A 22515-nucleotide genomic window follows, 5' to 3' on the forward strand; every position below is an offset into this window, starting at 1 on the left:
TCTCTTGTACCATGCCTACAGTCTCTGACCATCTCTTGTACCATGTCTGCAGTCCCTGACAATCGTCTACAAACTATGGGATAGATTTATGGCATTTATATTTAAATATTTTTTACTAGTAATGACGGCGATCATTGATTTTTTAGTGGTACTGCAACATTGCAGCGGACACACCAGACACCTGAGTTCTGTAAGCAACACCTTATTTTCTGGCAGTGCCCCTCCCGAGACTAGACTCTGGATCCGCCCTTGGCTTAGTGTCAGTGTGTTTTAGGTAGAATAAAATAAAAAAGCAAAATGCACACTAAAATTCCAGTATGTAGACTAGTTGCAGTTACATAAATTTTTTATTATGTTTTTAAATTAATGCAAAACTGAATTTAGTCATTTTGTTATCTGTTCTAAAAAAGATGCTTTATTATATGTGTGTGTGTATAATCATGTTTGTTGATACTCTATAATGCCTATTCTTTAGAGCAACCTATAGATAGCCATCTACCAGTAGATTGCGGCCAGGTGACTGGGCTTGCTGACCCCACCATCCCAGAGCAACAGAGTGCAATGCAGAGGGATTACTTGTTGGAGCTGTAGTAGGGAGCAAGATTTGCATAAGCCGATGCCTCCTCTGTAGTGCTTGCTCCTGTATCATGCAAAGTAATACCAACTGCACACCACCTCTTATCCAGGCTAGCGCTCTCCAGAGTGGTGCCAACAGCAGGAAAGAGGAGATTGTCAGGTCAGTGTGAAGGAATACACTGGACATATTAGTATAGGCCTGCTTTCACACTGATGCGCTGAGGTTTAAATCGGGTGTCAGGAGGCGACACTATGCCCAGTGATCTTCGACTTCTCCCATGTTGTTCAGGTAGACCACCTCTTTAGGCATTAGAGCTACTGTACATTCTGTAGATTGTGAGCACTTTCTATGTATTCTTTTGTGTTGCAGTGTTTATTTTTCTATCTGCCCCTGTGTTTTTCTGTTACAAAGTAAAAAGACCTTTATTCTCATAAAAAATGCTTTAAGTAAATGCTTATATCTACTAAATTGCTTTACAATTCCGCAAATGTACAAAGTAGGGCGGCAGATTGCAAGCATACAAAGAAAATGTCTTTTCAATGCTTTTCTTCAGTTTGATTGAAAAGAATGATGTAGCAAAATGATAATTGATAATGATAGTACAACAGCAGAAAATCTGTAGGTGTTCCTAACATTATGTAACACCCCCCCCAAACCGCCCCACACTGTAGCAGTGTAATCATAGTTAAAATAAAATTAAAGTTTTTTTTTTTCACCTTAATGCATCCTATGCATTAAGGTGAAAAAAACATCTGTTAATTACTGCCCCCCCCCCCCAGTTTACTTACCTGAGCCCATGAAAGTTTGATAGCAGTGCAGCCATTGGCTCCCGCTGCTGTCAATCATATCCAATGACGCGGGCACCGGGGGTGGGGCCGAGTCCGGCATTCGTGTCTATGGACGCAAATGCTGGACTCGGGAGCGCGCCAGCAAGGTAACCCCCTTGGGAAAGCGCTTCCCAGAGGGGGTTATCTGATGCGGGGATGAGCCCAGACAGAAGACGAGGTTCGGGGGCCACTGTGCAAAACAAGCTGCACAGCAGAGGCAAGTATGACATGTTTGTTATTTTTTTTTATTTATATTTAAACCTTTAGTGTCACTTTAAAGGACAACATTTTTTTCTTCGTTTTGGATACAGTGGAGTGGGACTAGAACACTTGAAATGTTTTATTGCTGTCTGTGCCTTCCGTTTAGCTGTGGAAGGTTTTACCCCTTTCTGACCAGACAATTCTTTGCGATACGGCACTGTGTTACTTTAACTGACAATTGCGCGGTTGTGCGATGCTGTACCCAAACAGTATAACAAATAATGCTTTATTTTTTGGTGATATTTGATCACTTCTGCGGTTATTTTTTGTGCTATAAACAAAAGACCGATATTTTTGGGGGGGAAAAAAATATATTTTTTTACTTTCTGCTATAAAACATAATAATTTTTAAATGTAAAAAAAAAAAAAAATTCTTCAATTTAGGCCAATGTGTATTCCATTACATATTTTTGGTTGGTTTGGTTTATTTGTGCAAAAGTTAAAGCGTATACAAACTATGGGATATTTTTTTTAAATACCAGCTGATAGGCTCCTGCTGTGTCCAATCACAGCAGGAGTGGGTCGCCAAAGTCGCACGCCCCAGACCCGGAAGCGCCAGGTCACGTACTAGCTACATGATCTGGCACATAGCGGCCACCCTGTCACAGTAAATGTACGTGGGGCAGTCGCTAAATGGTTAAAGAGATTCACCCTCTTTTTGTCCCGTTTACCAATATCATTGAAAGTAAATTAAAATTACACATTTTATATTGTCCCTAGAAAAGTAAGAGGAAACCTTATTAAGGAATTCCCTTAACCACTTGCTTACTAGGCACTTAAAGCACTCTCACTCTTTAAATGACAATTGCGGTCATACAACACTACCCAAATGAAAGTTTTATCATTTTTTTTCCACCACAAATATAAAAAACTTTCTTTTGGGACCTGCCCCTTGCTCGGAATCTGTGATTACCCGAGTCTCTGCAAATCAGTGATCACATTGTGCGCTGCGCACGCCCTGCAGGGGGCGCGTGCAAAGGGGAGAACCTCTATTGACGGCCTCCCAGCAATTGAGATCCTTGCTGTAGCCGTCATTCGGCTAAAAACGCAGATGCCCAGTGGTTAATTTACAGATATTGCCTCTCAAATCATGTTTTCTATAGGACAGGACATCTCCACAAGGGTCCAGAAATCTCCACAATAGTACACAGATGGCAGGAAAAAAATAAATCTGACAGTGGTTATAACCCTCCCTTGTTCTTTTCAAAATGAACTATGTCTATAGTTCCACTTGAATGTAAAAGTTTGTTCAGCATTATCACCCTCTTTAGCGGATAATGGTCTTTAAGCAGCAAAGGCACCAATGGTGTCCAGCCCCAAACCATACGTGGGCCGCATTAATGTATGCAAGTTGATTTGGGGACCACACCAATATACCTATAGTTTGAATACAAAAATATCAGGAGACAAGCAGAAGACATGCACATAACTGAGATAACTCCTCTCCAGGGGCCTCCTCACTTAGAGGCCCTATCACTCACCTGTGTACTGCTACTTGTGATGAGGTCCGAGCCCCCCAAACCGGTGCGGGCAAACGCAGGGCAGCCTTGTTTAAAATTTACAAACAAGCATTTGTTTTATATATTAGGAGACACAGAGCCAGCGAATAACTCTTTAAATATATAACCCCAGGAATATATCTCCAGGGCCTGAAGTACACCAATTTTCCAGAAGGATCATAAACTCTATTTAGCCTGGGCCTGTTAATAGCAAAAAATTGAAATAACCAATTGAAAGTTTTAACAGGATAAAAAAAAAAAAAGAAAAAAAAAAAGATGGATAAATAAATAGATAGATAGATATGCAGTATAAGAGGTTTGTCCATAAAGGCTGTTTAGCGTGGATAGAGAAATCTACTGCATTAGAAAAAAATAAATCTGTATGTGTATAAAGTCTCTGTTAAAATAGATTTTCAGTTACAGATTGACTCCTAAAATACATTTTATTATAAAGCAAAATAATAAAAGGAATACAATATTCTCACCTCTTTGTATGAAAGCCACTCATAAGGCTGGTTAGGTTTCCTGGATCCTAAACATGGTTCATTTTCTATAAAAAGTAAAAGTGTGTGTTTTACAATCATTACAACTATATACAGAATTTAATTCCAACATTCATAAAAAAAAAAAAAAAAATCTATGGTCACAAAATACATTTTGTAATGTTTGCATTGTAATAGCAATACAAACAATAGTTTTTTTGACAATCAAATACAAGCTTACTTGAAAAATCTGCTTTCATATTGTGAGTGCTGCCTGTCTGCTAGCCATATCTTTCCACATCTTTCTAGATTTCCTGCATGCTTTGCTTCTCCTCCTGTTTACTTGTGATCTATAAGGACTACATATGCCATTGTACCTTACTTTGTCCAAGCAGTGACAGCTGTATTGGCTGAACCTCCTGAAACTCAGTAGTTCAGGAGGCAGGCTCTGTGAAATGTGTGACACAGCATCACCTACTCACAGGGCATAAATATGAAGTCAAAGCACAATATGCTGTAAAACCATGCAATTATTTATTTATTGTAAGAACAAACAGTCAAACCAATTCAAAATCCATATACTTAAAAAGCACACTGCATTCTCAAGTGTGCATGCCATGTCCAAGCTGTACTCCATAAGCTTATTGCATGTAATGCCATCCAAAATAGCGCTGCTTATTTTGCCTAAGATCGGAGGTTGTAACAAGCTGGTACTGAGATGGAATGAAGGGGCCAGCTTCTAATGCTCCAACAATAAGTGGCGGTGGGGCCAAAGCTCGGATAGAAGATCAGAACACAATGGGAACCCCACTATGGAGCCAAAACAGAATGCCAGTATGTGGCCAGGCTACAGGGCCAACATGCTGGATGTGATGTCATTAGCTGGGAGAAAAACCGCTGGCCAGCAATAATGTGGTTAGAACGCACATGCAGACTATGGGGACCCCCCAGGCACGATATTTTAAGGAATATTTCATTTTTATGGTTTCACTTTAAGTATTCTTAAAATCACTCCTCCTGAAAAAACTGTTTAAACTTTTGCATTGATACATGTCCCCTGGGGCAGCACCCAGGTCCCCATACACCTTTTAGGGCAATAACTTGCATATAAGCCCCAGGTTCGGTTCGCAGCAGAACATGCAAAAAATCTGTTCGAACACGCAATCACTGTTAAAGTCTATGGGACAAGAACATGAAAAATCAAAAGTGCTAATTTTAAAGGTTAATATGCAAGTTATTGTCATAAAAAGTGTTTGAAAAACTTCCATTTGAAAAGTGAAATAAAAGTGAAATATTCCTATAAATTTCATACCTGGGGTGTGTCTATAATATGCCTGTAAAATAACGCATGTTTGTGTTTATAACAGTCTCTGCACAAAATGACATTTCTAAAAAGAGCATAGGTCATTTAAAGTTACTCACGGCTATAATGAATTGTTGGGTCCCGACAATACAGATAAGTAATTAAAAAAAAAAAATAATGTTGTGGGGTTCAGCCCAGAAAACCATACCAGACCCTTATCCGAGCACACAACCAGGCAGGCCGCAGGAAAGGAGTGGGGAGGAGAGAGCGCCCTACCCTCCTGAACCGTACCAGGCCACATGCCCTCAACATGGGGAGGATGACAACCCTTGCCCGGTGGTTGTGGGGGTCTGCGGGCAGGGGGCTTATCCGAATCTGGAAGCCCCCTTTAACAAAGGGGACCTCCAGATCCCAGCCCTCCCATGTGAATTGGTAAGCGGTACATTGTAAAAAAAAAAAAAAAAAAGAAGTGTCAAAATGTTAAAATTGACAGGAGCCGGCTTGGGACGAGTCCTTTATTAGAAAAAGAAAAAAAAAATTGAAATAAAAAATTCCAGCAATGTAATCCATTCTCGATCTCCAGCGACGATCTCCAGTGAGGAAACAACGCACACGATCCTGCATCCACCGGAGGCACCCGATGAATGATGCACCATGAGTTTGCTAGGGGTTCCTTGAGCAACGACTGACACCTCTTTTATATAGCCGAGGGCCTATATAAGAGCTGTCAGGCTTGCGGCGCTTGGAGGCAGGATCGTGCACGTCGTATCCTCGGAGATCATCGCTGGAGATCGAGAATGGATTACATCGTTGGAATCTTTTTTTTATTCTATTATTTTTAATAAAGGACTTGTCCCATGCGGTCTGTCGTTTTTAACATTTTGACACTTTTTGTGAAATGGTAGGGGTACATGTACCCCTTACCAAATTCACAAAGGGGGGCCGGGATCTGGAGGTCCTCTTTGGTAAAGGGGACTTCCAAATTCCGATAAGCCCCCCGCAGACCCCCACAACCACCGGGCAAGGGTTGTGGGGATGAGGCCCTTGTCCCCATCAACATGGGGACATCCTCCAGATGTTGGCATGTCGCCTGGTACAGTTCAGAAGGGGGGCACTATCTCGTCCCCCCCTCTTTTCCTGCGGCCTGCCAGGTTGCATGCTCGGATAAGGGTCTGGTATGGATTTTTGGGGGGAAACCCATGCCATTTTTATTTTGGCGCAGGGTTCCCCTTAAAATCCATACCAGACCTTAAGGGCCTGGTAATGGAATTCGGGGGGACCCCCACGCATTTTTTTTTTAATTACTTTTAATGACCTTTATCTGTATTGCCGGGACCCGGACAATTCATTATAGGCGCGAGTAGTTTAAAAATTACCTTTTTTACAGAAACTGTTACAAACACGGGAAACATGTGCTACTTTACAGGCATACTATAGACACCCCCCAGGTACGAAATTTAAGGGATTGTTTCACTTTAAGCATTATTAAAATAACTGCTCCTGAAAAAAACTTCCGTTTGTAAAACTTTTTTTGCATTGATACATGTCCCCTAGGGCAGGACCCAGGTCCCCAAACATTTATGACAATAACTTCCATATTAACCTTTAAAATTAGCACTTTCTCTTATAGACTTTTAAAGGGTGTTCGGCAGCTTTTTGAATTTGCCGTGAACACCCCAAATTGTTCGCTGTTCGGCAAACGGCCGAACAGCCAATGTTCGCGTCAAACTCATGTTTGGCCCGAACATAAAGCTCATCCCTAAAAATGAGCATGTTTGATTTTTCATGTTCATGTTCCATAGACTTCAATAGGGTTTGCATGTTCACACAAATTCTTTTTGCCCGTTTGCATTTGTTCTGGTGCAAACCGAACCGGGGTATTCGGACCATCCCTATTTGCAAGCTGTTTGCAACCAATAACTAATTCTGCAGCTTAGCAATTATATTAAGGCCCGGTTCACACTTTTGCGATGCGAGAACCCTGCGAATCCAGCGGCAGTTCACACTGCCCTATGCAAACTGCTGGGAGTGTGAGTTAAAAGTTAATGACACCCCCAAATCAGTTCACATATGTGTTCTGCAAACTCGGACAGGAATCGGATCGCACGGGTGTGAACACTGCTGCAGCCCAAAAAAAGGGTCCTATGCGATGCAAATTCAGCCATACTATTTGTATAGTAGTGTGAACCGAGTGCAGTGTGAACCGAGCCAGATAGTGGATATTCAAGTAGCATTGGACAAGTGTTAGACAGTTAATTTTCTGCACCGTGTATTCCCCTTACTGAAATACTAATGCAGAATTAGTTCAGCAAAGTCTTCAATAGGGATGCTTCTCCCCTTCCCCATAAAAACCTGAAAAAGTGATCCACTCAGTTAAACATTGCTTGTAGCCATTTCTACAGAGAATTCATTTTCCCAATGACTGTGTAATTAGGGAAAGTTGAATCTTAATGAAAGGCAACCCAAGCCAGCCGGGGTTATCTGCTCTGCCTGTGAAGACAGCAATTTTAAAGTAATAGCTAGATTCAGGTAGGCTGCCCTAACTTTGCGGCGGCGTAGTGCAGCGTGTTTACACTACTCCGCCATAAGTTAGCGAGGCAAGTACATGATTCTCAAAGTACTTGCCTGCTAAGTTACGGCGGCGTAGCGTAAATCGGGCAGGCGTAATGGCGCCCAATTCAAATTTAGCTGAGGGGGCGTGTTTTATGGTAATGGGGCTTGACCTGACGTGATTGACATTTTTTTGTAACGGCGCATGCGCCATCCGCCTACATATCCCTGGGTGCATTGCGGCAACGTACGCCGCACGGGCCTATTGGTTTCGACGTTGACGTAAATGACGTAAATCCCTATTCACGGACGAATTACGCGAACGAAGTAAAATTTTCGAAGCGGGATCGACGGCCATACTTTAACATTACTATTCCAACTATTTGTTGGAATAACTTTAGGCCTGATAATGCGTTACATTAACGGCGTATCTGTACTGCGTCGGCCGGGCATACGTTCGTGAATAGGCGTATGTAGTGATTTACATATTCTACGCCGACCGCAATGGAAGCGCCACCTAGCGGCCATCCTAAATATTGCACCCTAAGATAGGACCGTGCAAGCCGTCGTATCTTAGATAGGTTTTAAGTGTATCTCTGTTTGAGAATACACTTAAACTTAGGTCGGCGCAGATTCCGAGTTAGGTCGGCGTATCTACTGATACGCCGTCCTAACTATGTGAATCTAGCTATAAGTCTCAGCATAAACACTTGATACATTGCTTGATTTTTCTAAATGTTAGTGGGATCAAATTGTTAATTTTCGACTCCAATGATGGGAAAATTCAGAGGAACAGCATGGAATCAGTTTTTGGTTGTAGCATGACAAAATGAGAAAAAATGCAAGGGGTGTGAATACTTTTTCAAGACACTGTAGGTAGGTGTGGTTTTCAAGTTTCCACAGACCAGGGTTGCCAACTTTCAGTACATTTTCAGTTTGTAAAATCCATAATTGTTGCATCTGGTAATGAATGTCAGTTACGGACATACAGCCTACGGGGCAGATCCACAAAGATATTACGCCGGCGTACTGTATCTCTTGATACACCGCGTAATTTCAAATTTTGCGCGTCGTATCTTTGTTTTGTAACGGCATCTCGGCTAGATCCGTCTTAGTACGCCGTTGGACCTAAGCTGTAATTTTTCGGCGGCCGCTAGGTGGTGTTTCCGTCGAATTCCGCGTCGAGTATGCAAATTAGCTAGTTACGGCGATCCACGAACGTACGTCCGGCGCATTGTTTTTACGTCGTTTGTGTTCGGCTTTTTCCGGCGTATAGTTAAAGCTGCTATTCTGAGGCGTACTCAATGTTAAGTATGGCCGTCGTTCCCGCGTATAATTTTGTAAATGTTTACGTCGTTTGCGCAAGTCGTTCGCGAATAGGATTTTGCGTAGAATGACGTCACCGTCGTAAGCATTGGCTGGTTCCGGTTTAATTTCGAGCATGCGCACTGGGATACCCCCACGGACGGCGCATGCGCAGTTAAAAAAAACGTTGTTTACGTCGGGTCACAACGTATTTACATAAAACACGCCCTCATTACAGTCTTTTGAATTCCACGCCCTTACGCCGCCAGAGATACACTACGCCACCTTAACTTACGGCGTGAATTCTTTGAGGATTCGAAATAAAATAAATAAGTTACGGCGGCGTAGTGTATCTTAGATACGCTGCGCCCGGCGCAAAGGTACGTGGATCTGCCCCTACATGTCCGTAATGGACAATCAAGGACAGAGGCAAAAAGTACAGATTTTACAAACTGTTAGTAAATTTATTGAAAGTTGGCAACCCTGACACAGACCTCTAGGCTGGGTTCACACTGCAGCACGGAGTGGCTCACAGCAGGGGTCGGTGTGTTCCTGTTCACCGTTTCAGGTCCCATTTCACTCAGAATTTTAGGTTGAATTCGGGACTGAAACAGACCAGAAGACGCAGAGGACTCCTGTGCAATTGGCACCGGAGATGTGTGAACCAGCTCCATAGAGAGCCAGACAATATCCAAATATGCGTTATGCAATTCACAATAGTGTGAACCCAGTCATAAGCTGGCAGGGCTGGACTGGGACAAAAATTTGGCCCTGGACTTCATCCAGACTGGCCCACTTTGACAGGTCTCTCCCATGGCGGCCGGACAACTCCCGCACCCCCCCCCCCCTGGCCACCCAAGCCCCCTCTCCCCCTTCACTAGCCGTTCTACTTTATTAGAGTAGAGTGGCTGGTACTGATACTCTTATAGGCAGTACCAGTGGGGAAGATAGACATTATTTCACCCGGGGCAAAGAATCAGTTCGGTGCCCCCCCTTATGGGACAAGATTAGGCAGAAGTGAGAAGCTCCCAGGCCATAGCTGTTGAGTCAGCTGTCTGTCCCCTCCCCCCATGCTCCTCTGTCGCCCCCCTGCTCCTCTGGTCCTTTGTTCCCCCCAGGTGAGCGCTGCAGGGAGGGAGAGGAGGTGAGCGCTGCGGGAAGGGAGAGACAGAGGAGCGGAGGGGGCGATGGTCCGCTGTCACTGAAGCCGGCCCACTGAGCCATCGGCCCACCGGGAAACTCCCTGTAGTCCCAATGGCCAGTCCATCCCTGTAAGCTGGTCATACACACATAGTTTTTTTTTGTTCAGAATTCAGGCTGAGCAAAATAAATCCGTTTCCTCCATGCATGCCAACAGTGTGGATGGACAAAAACCTATTCTGACAGCTGGCACCATTAGCTGTCAATTTTCCAACAGGCTCCTTCAACAGTCAATTGAACAATTGACTGTTGTTGAATAGAGCAGTGCCAGCTGGGCCATATCTGCTGAAATTAGAGCAGTTTAGGGCCAGTTTAAGTCATTTAGTGTAACTTTTCAGTTTTCCTTAGAGGCTGATGAGGTAAATTGATTGACAATTTCTTACATGCCTCAAAGACCCCTATTTTGGCTTTAATACACATACGCATTGGACTAGTGTGATCACACACATTTCCCCAAGGATTCCTATAATTTGAATTCAAGGCCATTCTGCAAATGCCAAATGGTGAAGATCAATGGAGCACTGTGGTTTAGGTGAGTAGATCCTATTAGGAACATTTTGACCTCAAGAAGAGGAGCCCTTAAAGGGTTTGTAAAGGATTTTTTTTTATCTTAATAGCTTCCTTTACCTTAATGCAGTGCTGTTTTCATGTCCTCATTGTTCGTTTTTGCTCTCAAGTTGCTATAATTCTTCTCTGATCTCCACACTTCCTGGTTGTCTGTTTCCTGATAACCACAGTACTGGGAGCTTTCTCTCTGTGGTCACTAATTAAGGAGGTCTGATTACTGTGCATCTAAAACCCCACAGCACCAATCAGTTTCGTTTTACAAACCATCACTGCCCTGTATTGGCTCTGTGGCTCTGTACAGCAGAGAAGCAGGAAACAACATGCAAAAACGAAACTAGAAACTACAGGTACATTATATGATTGTTTTCATTAATTTTTGTTTTTAAAAGGAATCAGTTAACTATTGTGTCTAATACCCTGTAAACAGTAATTTCAGCAAAACATTTTTTTTTCATTTACAACTCCTTTAAGGATAACTGCATTAAAATTGTACTTATATTTAAGGGGATATTAAGTAAAGCAGTGATGTTGAACTTGCAGCGAACCAATGCTACCAATTAATTTTATTGAAATTTAACAAAAATTACAATTATAAATCATGCAATACAATTTTTGTATTAGTAGATATGCCAAAAGCTTTCTAAACAGCTTTCTAAAAAGTTGAAACAGTGCTTGTGTTATGGTCTGTATTGGTTATGTATAGCAAGTACTTCCTCAGACACTCATTTATCATCTACAGATGTTTTATTATATGCAACTCTTGTGCAGCATTGTGTTTCTCCTAGTAAGTGCAGAGAGAGCATACTGCTTTTGTTGGTCGCTTTATACTAAATTCATCAAAATTTCTTTTTACGGACAAAGTAAATGTAGGTCAGTTGGGAAAGATCAGCTGTAGGGAAGGTTCATTTAATTTGCTCCGATAAGCAGCTTGAAGCTTGCAAATGTTCTCCTTAAGCAAACACAGAACTCAAGTGAAGCTAAACATTTTTCATTAATTAAACAAATCTAAAAATCACAACATTAATGGCAGCAGCAGGTAGCTGACAGAATAGGCCGATACTGTACCTGCTGCACAAAGTCTTAGCCCTCCCAACTTGGATATCTCATTTCCACATTGTTCAATTATTTCTAGCCTAAGGGCCCTTTCACACGTACGGACCGTATGTCCGCATTTTCATCCTTCCGTTTGCGGATGAAAACGGGACATACATGGGTCCCTATGCGATTACAGGTGTCAGCGGATGAACATCCGCCGACACCCGTAATTTGTCCGCCTCCGCAAAGATCATTTGCGGACGTGTTCATCCGATCCCCCATAGGGGAGAGCGGAGGAAACACAGGGCGGTCCCTGCAGTGTGCGGGGACCGCCCTGTCAGCTGCCAGCTCAGCGGGGATTTTACGGAGGATCCCCGCTGAGCTGTACGGACACACGGAGGCGGATCATTACTGATCCGCTCCGTGTGAAAGGGCCCAATACTTTTTGTCTGAACAATCTTGAAGTTAGTAAACTTACTTTGCAAAGATCCCTAGTCATTTACTTCCTAGAATTCTGTGACACGTTCACTAAGCGTGTAAGTAGGCACTGCTGTGTCACAAATGTAACAGTAACCCCGTAAGGGCTGCTGAAAGTTGTGGCCCATCTGTCACCCTGCCCAGCCCGGCATTAACTTCCCAGTAACTTTTGAGACAATGAACAGTCCATGTGATCGTTTTGTATTTTTATTTATTAAGGATTTGAACTTGTATAGGGATCGGAATATATGAGATTGCCCAGTAATACAAGCAATTGGTTGATTGTATATCAATCATTTGGAACAACTATATGCACTTGGCTTACTCCAGTGTCCTTTAACACATCTGTTGCTTGCTGACTGTAAAGGCTCGTACACACGATTGGATTTTTCAACAATTGTGTGATGGCAGGGTTTTTGTCAGATACTCCGACCGTTTGTACGCTCCATCAGACAATTCTTGTCGGAAATTCTAACAAATGTGGGATAGCATGCTTTTAAATTTTCCCGACAACAAATGTGTGCCGTCAGATTATCCGATCGTGTGTACACAAGTCCATTGGACTAAAATAAAAAGTACAAACACGCATGCTCTGAACCAATGCTAACCATAAGACAACATTAGCAGAAGTTGCCAAAATGGTGGCGCTAAAGAGCTGAAAAACCACGTTTTGTGTATGTTGGCTAAAAAAGTTCTGCCGTCTGCATGCAGAACAAGTTCACGGCCAACGCTCCTCACACAAAATTGTCCGATCGTGTGTATGATGGCTCTCTCAATGTGGCAATAATCTGATTATAGGAAGTCCTTAGCACTAGCTGTCCTATGGTGGACCACTGCTCCCAGTAAGTCCTCTTCAGGCCCTGCCGGCCCTCCTGACTGCAGCTGCCCAACTTCATTGCCTGTGATAATGCAATCCTCACTGGCTCCACACCGAGCTCTGACCGTTTCCTCTCAATCCTTTCTGGCATGCCTCCCCAGTCCTCCTGACTGCAAAACCGATAGTTCCCTCCTGAAGACTTGCTCAGCAGTATTAGTTCCCGCTGTCCTCCGACTCCTCTTTGTGCCTCCTGTTCAGATCCTCCATTAATTCTTGAAGGGATCCATCCTGCACCCGAGTCCCAGGTCCAAGGTCACCCCCTCTTCAGACTGGGGAGCTCCCTCCAAGGCCCCAACAGCCTAGTACTCCATCCTTAGTTCTTCCACCTGACAACTCCTCCCCAGCTGGGCTGACCCTGGGTATTTGAAGGAGGCCTGCCCCCTGCCAATCCTCATTGGGGATTGGTCAGGGCTCCCTGGGACACCCCAGACTGCTTCCTCCCCCTCTTCTTCTAGAATCCTTTAGAAGCAAAAAGGGAGGTAACCGTGGCGTGATGCAGTCTGAATCACAGCTGCTGCGCTGAGCCGCTCCCAGCCCACACAGATCAAAACAGACAGGCCTAAATAATTTTTCTAACAGGCTGTAGAATGTCACTGAAGTCTCAAGTTAGGTATTAAAACAAAAATATTTAAGGGAAGACATTGGTGTACTGTGGTCATAATAGTATTTTATTATACTTATTTACACCACCCTTAAGGCAAGTTTTAAGCCTATAGGACAAAAAGCGCATTACAGAGGTCACTGTTCTCTGAAATCAACTGAAGTAAGTACCCTACTACAAACAAGTTCTGTTCCAGGAACACGTTCATAAGTTTAAGTTGTTGGTAAGTCCAACAAAGATCAGCGCTTAATATTAAAGTGTATTCGTACAGTTTGTACTCCTGCGCTGACCTTAAAATATAACTGAATATGTATATATCCGTGACATTCATACACCAGCTCTTGTGGATCGTTGTCTCTAAATCTGTGATACATTTACATATATAGAAACAAAATGTAAAAATTATATAAAAAACACAAAATATATGAACCCCTTCTCCCCTGCAAACTCTTAAGCGTGCCTGCGCTATTAATCAATAATAAAAAGATGAAAATACGGAACTATAAATACACTAAATAGTCCAGTGCAATCGTGCATTAATACAATGTCCTCAAAAAGCGTGCCTCCAGTAAGTGCAGGAATTTGTGCCTTGCTGCAAAAAAAAATTTCGTGACTTTGCCACCTTATAGTGTCACCAATACCTCCTATTGCGCTATGCTCTCACCAGATTCAAAAAGGTAAACTGCATATAATCATATGGTGTGCGGTTTCCTCTTCTGGTTCCCGAATCTCTGCGCTCCAACTCTCTATGGGTTCTCTTATACTCCCAAAAAGAAAAAAGGCCCATATGGTGTAGTACGTTTTAACAATGTGCGGTATCGTTTCAGGGGTCAAGGATCGTGTGGCGTGAAAAAGGTGTGGTACCCCCGTGCCTCGATGCGTTTCGAATACTTAAATTCGTCCTCAGGAAGCTACCGATGTACCCCTTGAATGGCTATTTATGCCCTAAATCTTACTGTGTCCAATTGCTTGATTACTCGCGACCGGAAGTGATGTCGTCGAAACCGGACGTGGTCGAAACCAGAACCGGGAGTGATGTCGTCGAAACCGGAAGTGCCGCTAGCGCCATTTTGCAAATGGTAAACAACAGCTGTAGTCTATGCCCGACTACTCGCGACCGGAAGGGATGTCATCAAAACCGGAAGTGCCGCTATCGCCATTTTACAAATGGTAAACAAGAGCTGTAGTCCAAGCCTGATTACTCCCGGCCGGAAATGGCGTCGTCGGCACCAGAAATGCCGCCGGCGCCATTTTGGAACTGGTAAACCACAGCTCTAGTCCATCCAATACAGGAAGTGTCGCCCGCGCCATTTTTGTTGTGGTATGGCAAGTGACTGTGGACAAACCTTACATTCATATGTACCTTTGATTAACTTAAAAATACTTAGTGTGGTGTGTGACCACCATAACTAAAATTAAATATAAATAAAAAATAAAATACAATAAAAAAAAATAAAAAAAAAATTGTTTTGTGGGTTAATAACTTCATGTGGATGTACTAGTATCGTTTATGCACCCCTGCATCAAACTTTTTAAAATTTGCTTTTTTTATATATAATTTTGTTTATTACTATGTATGTATACATGTGTATCTGTTGGGATGAGAAACATTCATATAAAATAAAAATAAAAATGAAAATAAAAATAAAATTCAAAATAAATAAAAATAAATAAAATTAAATTAAAAATAAAATTAAAATTAAAATAAAAATAAAAATGAAAATATAATATATAAATATAAAAATTCCCCAGATACGCATGTACACAAGATATCTCTCCAATAGTTTTCCAAGAAACAGTTAATGTCCAGCTCTATATTCATTCCTTTTGGCTTAAAAGGTGTCCAATTTAAAAATCCAGTAGGTCTCATTTTTTGAAATTTCCCTTTTTAGGTTGCCGTTTCTCCAATTTTTTTCTATTTGGTCTATTGCATAAATCTTTAATTTGGTCGGATCTCGGTTATGCTTTTCCCTAAAGTGCATAGAAACGCTGTGGTATTTGAACCCCTTTCTAATATTTCGGATGTGCTCTCCTAGTCTCATTGATAGCTTTCGTGTGGTCCTGCCCACGTACTGTAAACCGCAGTCACACTCTAGCATGTATGTTACATGAGTGCTACTGCAGGTTATTAGTTTCTTTATTTTATATTTTTCATTAGTTGTATTTGATTTAAATTCCGTGGTCTTCCTAGGTCCCTTAACTGTGCGGCAAGGTTTACACCTTCCACCTCTGAAAAAACCCTTCTGGTCTAGGAATGTTGATATCTTTTTCGGGGGATCAGGGACATCTTACGATGGTGTCCCTGATTCTTTTCGTCCTTCTGTACAGGAATCTTGGCTTACTGGGTACGATGTCCCTCAAGTGCGGATCCTCCAGGATTATTGGCCAGAACTTGCGTATAATATCTTCAAGTTTTTTGTACTCTGTGTTGAACCCTGTTATAAAGGACAAACCGTTTTTCTTTTCGTCCCTCTGTCCCTTGTTCTTCAGTATGTTGCCCCTGTCCATTAGTCCGACTGTGTCTCTGGTTTTCTCAAGTTTGGTTCTTTCATATCCCTTATCCATAAATCTCTCAATCAATGTATCTGTTTGTGTGACGAAGTCCTCAATGGTGGTACAATTTCGCCACACGATCCTTGACCCCTGGAACAATACCGCACAGGCATTTTTCGTCCGCTGGAACGCACCACGGTTAAGGCTTGGAACGCACGCCGGGAAGGTAGCAGTGACGCTGGACAGGCTAGTGCCGGCTTGGGCACAGGAACATGTGAGTGTAAAATTCGTTTTTAATGTTTCATGAATAAAACTTGTTAAAACGTACTACACCATATGGGCCTTTTTACTTCTTGGGAGTATAAGAGAACCCATAGAGAGTTGGAGCGCAGAGATTCGGGAAACCAGAAGAGGAAACCGCACACCATATGATTATATGCAGTTTACCTTTTTGAATCTGGTGAGAGCATAGCGCAATAGGAGGTGGTGGTGACACTATAAGGTGGCAAAGTCACGAAAATTTTTGCACTTACTGGAGGCACGCTTTTTGAGGACATTGTATTAATGCACGATTGCACTGGACTATTTAGTGTATTTATAGTTCCGTATTTTCATTTTTTTATTGATTAATAGCGCAGACGCGCTTAAGAGTTTGCAGGGGAGTAGGGGTTCATATATTTTGTGTTTTATATAATTTTTACATTTTGTTTCTATATATGTAAATGTATCACAGATTTAGAGACAACGATCCACAAGAGCTGGTGTATGAATGTCACGGATATATACATATTCAGTTATATTTTAAGGTCAGCGCAGGAGTACAAACTGTACGAATACACTTTAATATTTTGCACAACTGCACCACCTGGTGGAGTACACCACAACTGCAGCAGACCAAATAATTTTATTTTATACTAACACGTAATATTTATTTGCGCCGGTACAACCACTCACAACCAAAGATCAGTGCTTGCAGACAATAGCTGCAAGTGCCAATCAGTGTGTTCTGGTGGGGGAGCCCCTTTGTCAGAACACAAGGGCACAGTGCTTGTGTTGGTATGGCCATCTGTCAGTTTAATTTTCATTAAGCCTGCTGGGTTGAATAAAAAAAAAAATGTGTGTGTACCCATCTTTATATGATTGCACATGAGAACATGTTTGCATCTTTGAAAGTTTGTAACTTAAACATTTGCATGTAGGGAACTTACGGTATGTGCTGCTGGTAAAGTAAACAAAAATATAGAAGCTAAACAAGGTCATTAGCTTGAATTGCTTCTAAATAGAAAGAGAATCAGTTGAACTATTTCTAATATTAGATGTTCCTATTTGGTGTTGTGATTGTAAAACCAAAGTGCATTAAAGTGACACTAAATTCACATTTTGTTCTAAAAAAAAAAATTTCAGCATGTCTATGTCCAATATAAGAAGAATGCACCTTATATCTCTCTCTCTCTGCCTTTGTTTCATCTCTCAAATGCAAGTTTCTTCCTGTTCTAAGGTCAGGGCTGGCGCTACCATAAGGCAACTTCAGCAACCGCCTTAGGGAGCCAGGATAAGGGGGTACAATCCAAATCCCCAGAATCAGATTTTTAAAGTGCTGTAGACGTGTTTTTTTACACACTCCTGGACGATATAGCGATCGGCACTGTATGTACTTCAGTAAACCCGACTGCTTTCATTTCGAAGTGATACAAGCTGCTGTGAAGCCATATATCTCTTCCAGCACCGCAGCAATGTGCCACCTTTCCCCCCCACCATGTTTACCGGGCTCTGCTGAGCAAAATGCACCTTTGCCCAAGTAGACAAAAAACCTTGCACTGGCCATTCACTTCCTTTGTGTACCCAGCATAAGGGTGGGCTGTGTCCGCTCATTAACATACAATGCAAGAAGCCCACCTTCTAAAACCTTAACCATCTGTTACTAAACTGTGTTCAAATCTAGTTTACAACAGATAATGAAGATCTGCCAGCACAGTATAGCCAGGGCTCATTATGGCAAACAGCTGCCCAGCCTCCTCATAAACAAAGAACTAGTATAACGTTACAGTGCTTCCAGAACATCTAAAAAGGTAAGCTACGAATTTTCAAAATAGGTTTTAAATTGCTATGTGAATAAGAACATATAACAAACTTAAAGTGTTATACCAATTCGGTTGTAAAAGCCAAAATACTATATAAGGGGAACAGGCAAGACAAAAAAAAAAAAAAAAAACGAATATGACTAAAGTACTATTTTGACTTTGTTTTCCTCAGTATAGCGGAACAAACCTTAATAGATCAGCTGAGATCTTACCCGATATGTGTAGTCCCCTCTGGAATACTTCATACATTGTCATGGCATCATCATAGTAATGTGTAAGCAGCTTTGGGCCATCTCCCAACACAGAATGGCGGGCACCATCACCAGCCTACAACACACACAAAAGGAGCATTGTTAAATCATCGGATTATAATATCACCTACTATATGCACGTGTTATTTATAATTTTCAACAGCATAGGAAAGGATTGGATCCCCCGTCAGGTTTTTACATCTATTTTACTTTTTTCTATTAGAGTGATGTCTCCTCATGATTTGTCAGTGACCCTGGAATAGAGGAAGCCTTTGTTATTGCTGATACATTGGAACAAATAAAGAAGGCTTAAGATTATGCTGCTACCCAATTGTGCTCTACAATATTAAAAATATAAAAAAAAACTTATTTCATACCAAATATTAAAACCTAAAAACCTACAACCATTACAAAAGCAGTATATATTTTTGCCAACTGTGAAACAAGGCCAAAAAAGATGAAGTATATCTGCAATATTTTAGTGTAATGTACATTACACTAGTGATAGCCATAGGGAAACACCACCCAAAGCATGCAGTCGTATCATACACTGACCACATATTCAGATGACAGAATAAGGGACATACTGTATAGCTAATATATATATATATTTTTTTTAATACACTTTAAAGCAGAGTCAAACCTATACCTTCTCTCCCTGTCCCAGTGACAACATGAAATGAGAGAAAGTTTTTCTAAATAGAAAGTAGATTCTCCTGTTAGACAGATGTCACAGGATCAAGTGTCACCATTGGGGCATTTGACTTTTTTTTTAATCCTAGTAAAAGTTGTAAACATTTACATTTCCCATCACTATCTGTTCTGCTGAAAATGGTCCCCATGGCAAATGGGGACACACATTGCAGTAAAAACCTGACCAGGGTTTCCAACTGTTCCCATATTCTATCCAAAGATTTTAGCCTTTAGTTATAATTTAACATGCAAAGACTATGATTACCTCAAGTTCTTTTGACTGCATTAAAAGGTTGCATGGTGGTTTCACAGCTTTGGGTCGACTAGCGAGCCAGAATGCAATGACTGTTGCAAAGGCACCTAATCCCAGTATTGTGGCGGCTGGCACACTGCGGAGGAACTGATTCAAGTCTTCGAACTCTAGCAGTCTCAAGCTCCTCAACATCTCCCGTGCTTCCATCTTGTTAATTATGGAAACTGCAAACTCTATGGGATAAACAACAGAACATATTAAGTGACAAACAGGTGTTCCAATGGTTTCTAAATATTGACCATAATAAAATATCAAGATATATTACACGTTTAGATGGTAGAATAACCAAATTAATGCAATGTGTAAAACAAATCAGGCCCATTTAACAAGGTAACGACCAATGAACAAATAAGTAACTCATGGGACTGCTTTTAGGAAAACTGAAGCAAAGACAAGTGAAGCAAACATGAATCTACTGCCAATTATATAATCAGATTGTATGTGTACTTTAAAATGTCAGTTTACGTCTTTATTATGGCAATGCACAATGAAAACCCCTATGTTACCTATGCAAAGTAACCAATGTAGTGCACACAGGCAACACAAGGTCACTACATATAGATTCTACCTCAGTCTCGCATACCATCTCAATCTGATGTCGGACCCTCCTCCTGCACATGCCTTAGCACACCGCTCCCAACTGTCCCCGATTTGGAGCGATGTCCCTCTGTCCTGCTCATTTGTCCCTCATTTTGGCCTGATCCATATAGTTGCATCGTAAATGCACTATTTATCTATAAGAAAGGGTTTTACATACGATTTCTAAATCGCTGCAGTTGTATATTTCACAAGCAAATATTAAGAAATAGTAGTGTTGCTGTACATACCTTGTAAAGCTATTTTCTTAGCTGGCTTCTGGGTAGTGCCTCCCGTGGGAGTGGGCGTTCCTATGCCGCAGTTAGTGATTGACATGATGACAAACACTACCCCCCGTTGCATAAGGAGCGTCACAAGTTGCCAAAAGAAGCCAAACGTTGAGTCGGCGCTATACCGACGTTTGGCTTCTTTCGGCAACTCGTGATGCTCCTTATGCGACGGGGGGGTAGCGCTGGTCATCATGTCAATAACCAACTGCTGCATAGGAACGCCCACTCCCGCGGGATTCACTACCCGGAAGCCGGCTAAGAAAATAGCTTTACAAGGCATGTACAGCAAAAAAAAAAAAAAAAACGGCATACTGACAATGTCGGTAGTGAGCTGGATGTAATGTTAGAAATTTGTTTTTAGGGTGAACCCCCGCCTTAAGGAGGACATGTCTGGGGGTGTGTCCTGTGTCTACATACTTTTATTAACAGGTGTCCCTCATTCCCATCTCAGAAAATTGGGAGGTATGCCATTAGCATGCTCTTCCAATGTAATAACACTTCGGCCTGGAGTGCACTGAATAGTGGGGAGGGAGGGCGAGTATCATATGTTCCCTATACCTGGAAGGATTAGGCATTTCATAGGCTCTAGTGGCAGATGATAGCAATGAAAAAGTTCAGGGAAGGCAAGCACAATCAACGTATGATACTTGTTTTCCAGAGAACCTGTTCCTTTTTCTAGCGTGGGAAAAAGTACCAGTTTGCCTAAAGTAGAATATTCAGTGTATTCATTTGTAATAGTAAATCCCTTCTGAAGGGGTTGATACACAACACACACAATTCTTAGTAGCGGCTAAAATGTTCTAAACACATATGGTGAAATAGTTCACTTATGTCCAGATCAAACATATGGTCATTTTGGAGATTAGAGCAGTTTATTACGTAGTTAAACAGATAAGCAGCCCCTATGTGCTTGTTTTAATTCTGTTTCTGGGCTAATGGCTTCCCGGCTTAATTTCACCTAAACTGCTCACCCTTGAGACTAATATTTATTGACTTTTATAGGACTGCACTTATAGCGTTGTCAATTAAAAATGAATAGCCATATCATGTATAGTACATAAAAAAAATATAGGGTGAAAATAAAAAATTCATTATGACCTATATAATGCATACATTAGAAAAAGACTCAAATCCTATTAAAAAACCTTCTGAAATCCAAGAGGTCATGTCCTACTATTCATCGTATAAGAGCTGTAGTATTTTTTGTTTGTTTTTAAAGCAATTCAAAGCACATTCTATAATCTCTTAAAGCGGGGGTTCACCCTAAAATACAAGTTTCTACCATGCCATTCAGCATACTACCGTGAGCTACAGTATGCCTTTATTTTGCGCCGTACTCACAGTTTAATCAATTAGTTTCGTTTCAGACTCCCTGCGGGGAGTAGGCGTTCCTATGAAGAGGGGAACATGATTGACGGCCGGCTATGGCGCGTCACTCTTCCCGAAAATAACCGGAGTAGGACTCGGCTCTTCACGGCGCTATACGGCGCCTGCGCACAGACTAGGAGCTGACTGCGCAGGCGCCATGATGAGCCAAGTCCTATTTTGGCTATTTTCGGGAAGCGTGACGCGCCATAGCCGGCCGTCAATCATGTTCCCCTCTTCATAGGAATGCCTACTCCCCGCTGGGAGTCTGAAACTTAACGCATTAAACTGAGTACAGCTAAAAAAAAAAAAAAAAAAAAAAGGCATACTGTAGCTCACGCTAGTATGCTGGATGGCATGGTAGAGAATTTTTTTAGGGTGAACCCCCGCTTTAAGTTAAAGTTTTTTATTATATCAAAACATTTTTAATAAGCAAATTGTAAAGTACATATCTTGACAAACTAAAAAAGTATACTGTATAAGGGCCGGTTCACACTGCTGTGAATTCTATTGCGAATTTGATCCGTTGCGATTGCTAAAATTAGCAAGTCATTTTAATAACAGTCTTCCATGAGTTCACATCAATGCGTTGCGAATCTAAGCTGCATTAAAAAAGGGTCCTGTGCTAGTTTTATCCATGTGCGATGTGAATTCAGCACTATAGACTGGCATTCTCTGAAATCGTGGCAAAATCGATTTTGAAGTCGTAGTAGTGTGAACCGGCCTTAAAGCCTCACTTCAATTGAAATGCGAATTCCTGTTGGCCAGGGTTCTATTGGTACAATGATCTTTCAATGAACCAACGATAACTAGAATAAACTGTTTCCCAGGCTTTTAAACAAAATAATGGGGGAAGCTACTATCCAGGGGACACTCCCCCAATTGCCGAGCA

The 22515-nt window shown here is 41.7% G+C and overlaps 1 protein-coding gene across 6 annotated transcripts in view; it reads right to left on the reverse strand.

The window, feature by feature from the left end:
- The window catches only part of ACSL6 (acyl-CoA synthetase long chain family member 6), a 324620-nt gene that overhangs the window by 89158 nt on the left and 212947 nt on the right, over positions 1-22515 (reverse strand). For all 6 annotated transcript variants that reach the window (XM_040344653.1, XM_040344651.1, XM_040344650.1 and 3 more), the window contains exons 2-4: positions 19345-19565; positions 18348-18462; positions 3650-3714 (exon numbers count right to left, since the gene is read on the reverse strand). In XM_040344653.1, coding sequence (XP_040200587.1) covers positions 3650-3714; positions 18348-18462; positions 19345-19539 — 375 coding nt within the window. In that variant the 5' untranslated portion in view covers positions 19540-19565. The remainder of the gene's footprint in view (positions 1-3649; positions 3715-18347; positions 18463-19344; positions 19566-22515) is intronic.

This window comes from Rana temporaria, chromosome 3, assembly GCF_905171775.1.
Source record: "Rana temporaria chromosome 3, aRanTem1.1, whole genome shotgun sequence".
Taxonomy (NCBI): domain Eukaryota; kingdom Metazoa; phylum Chordata; class Amphibia; order Anura; family Ranidae; genus Rana; species Rana temporaria.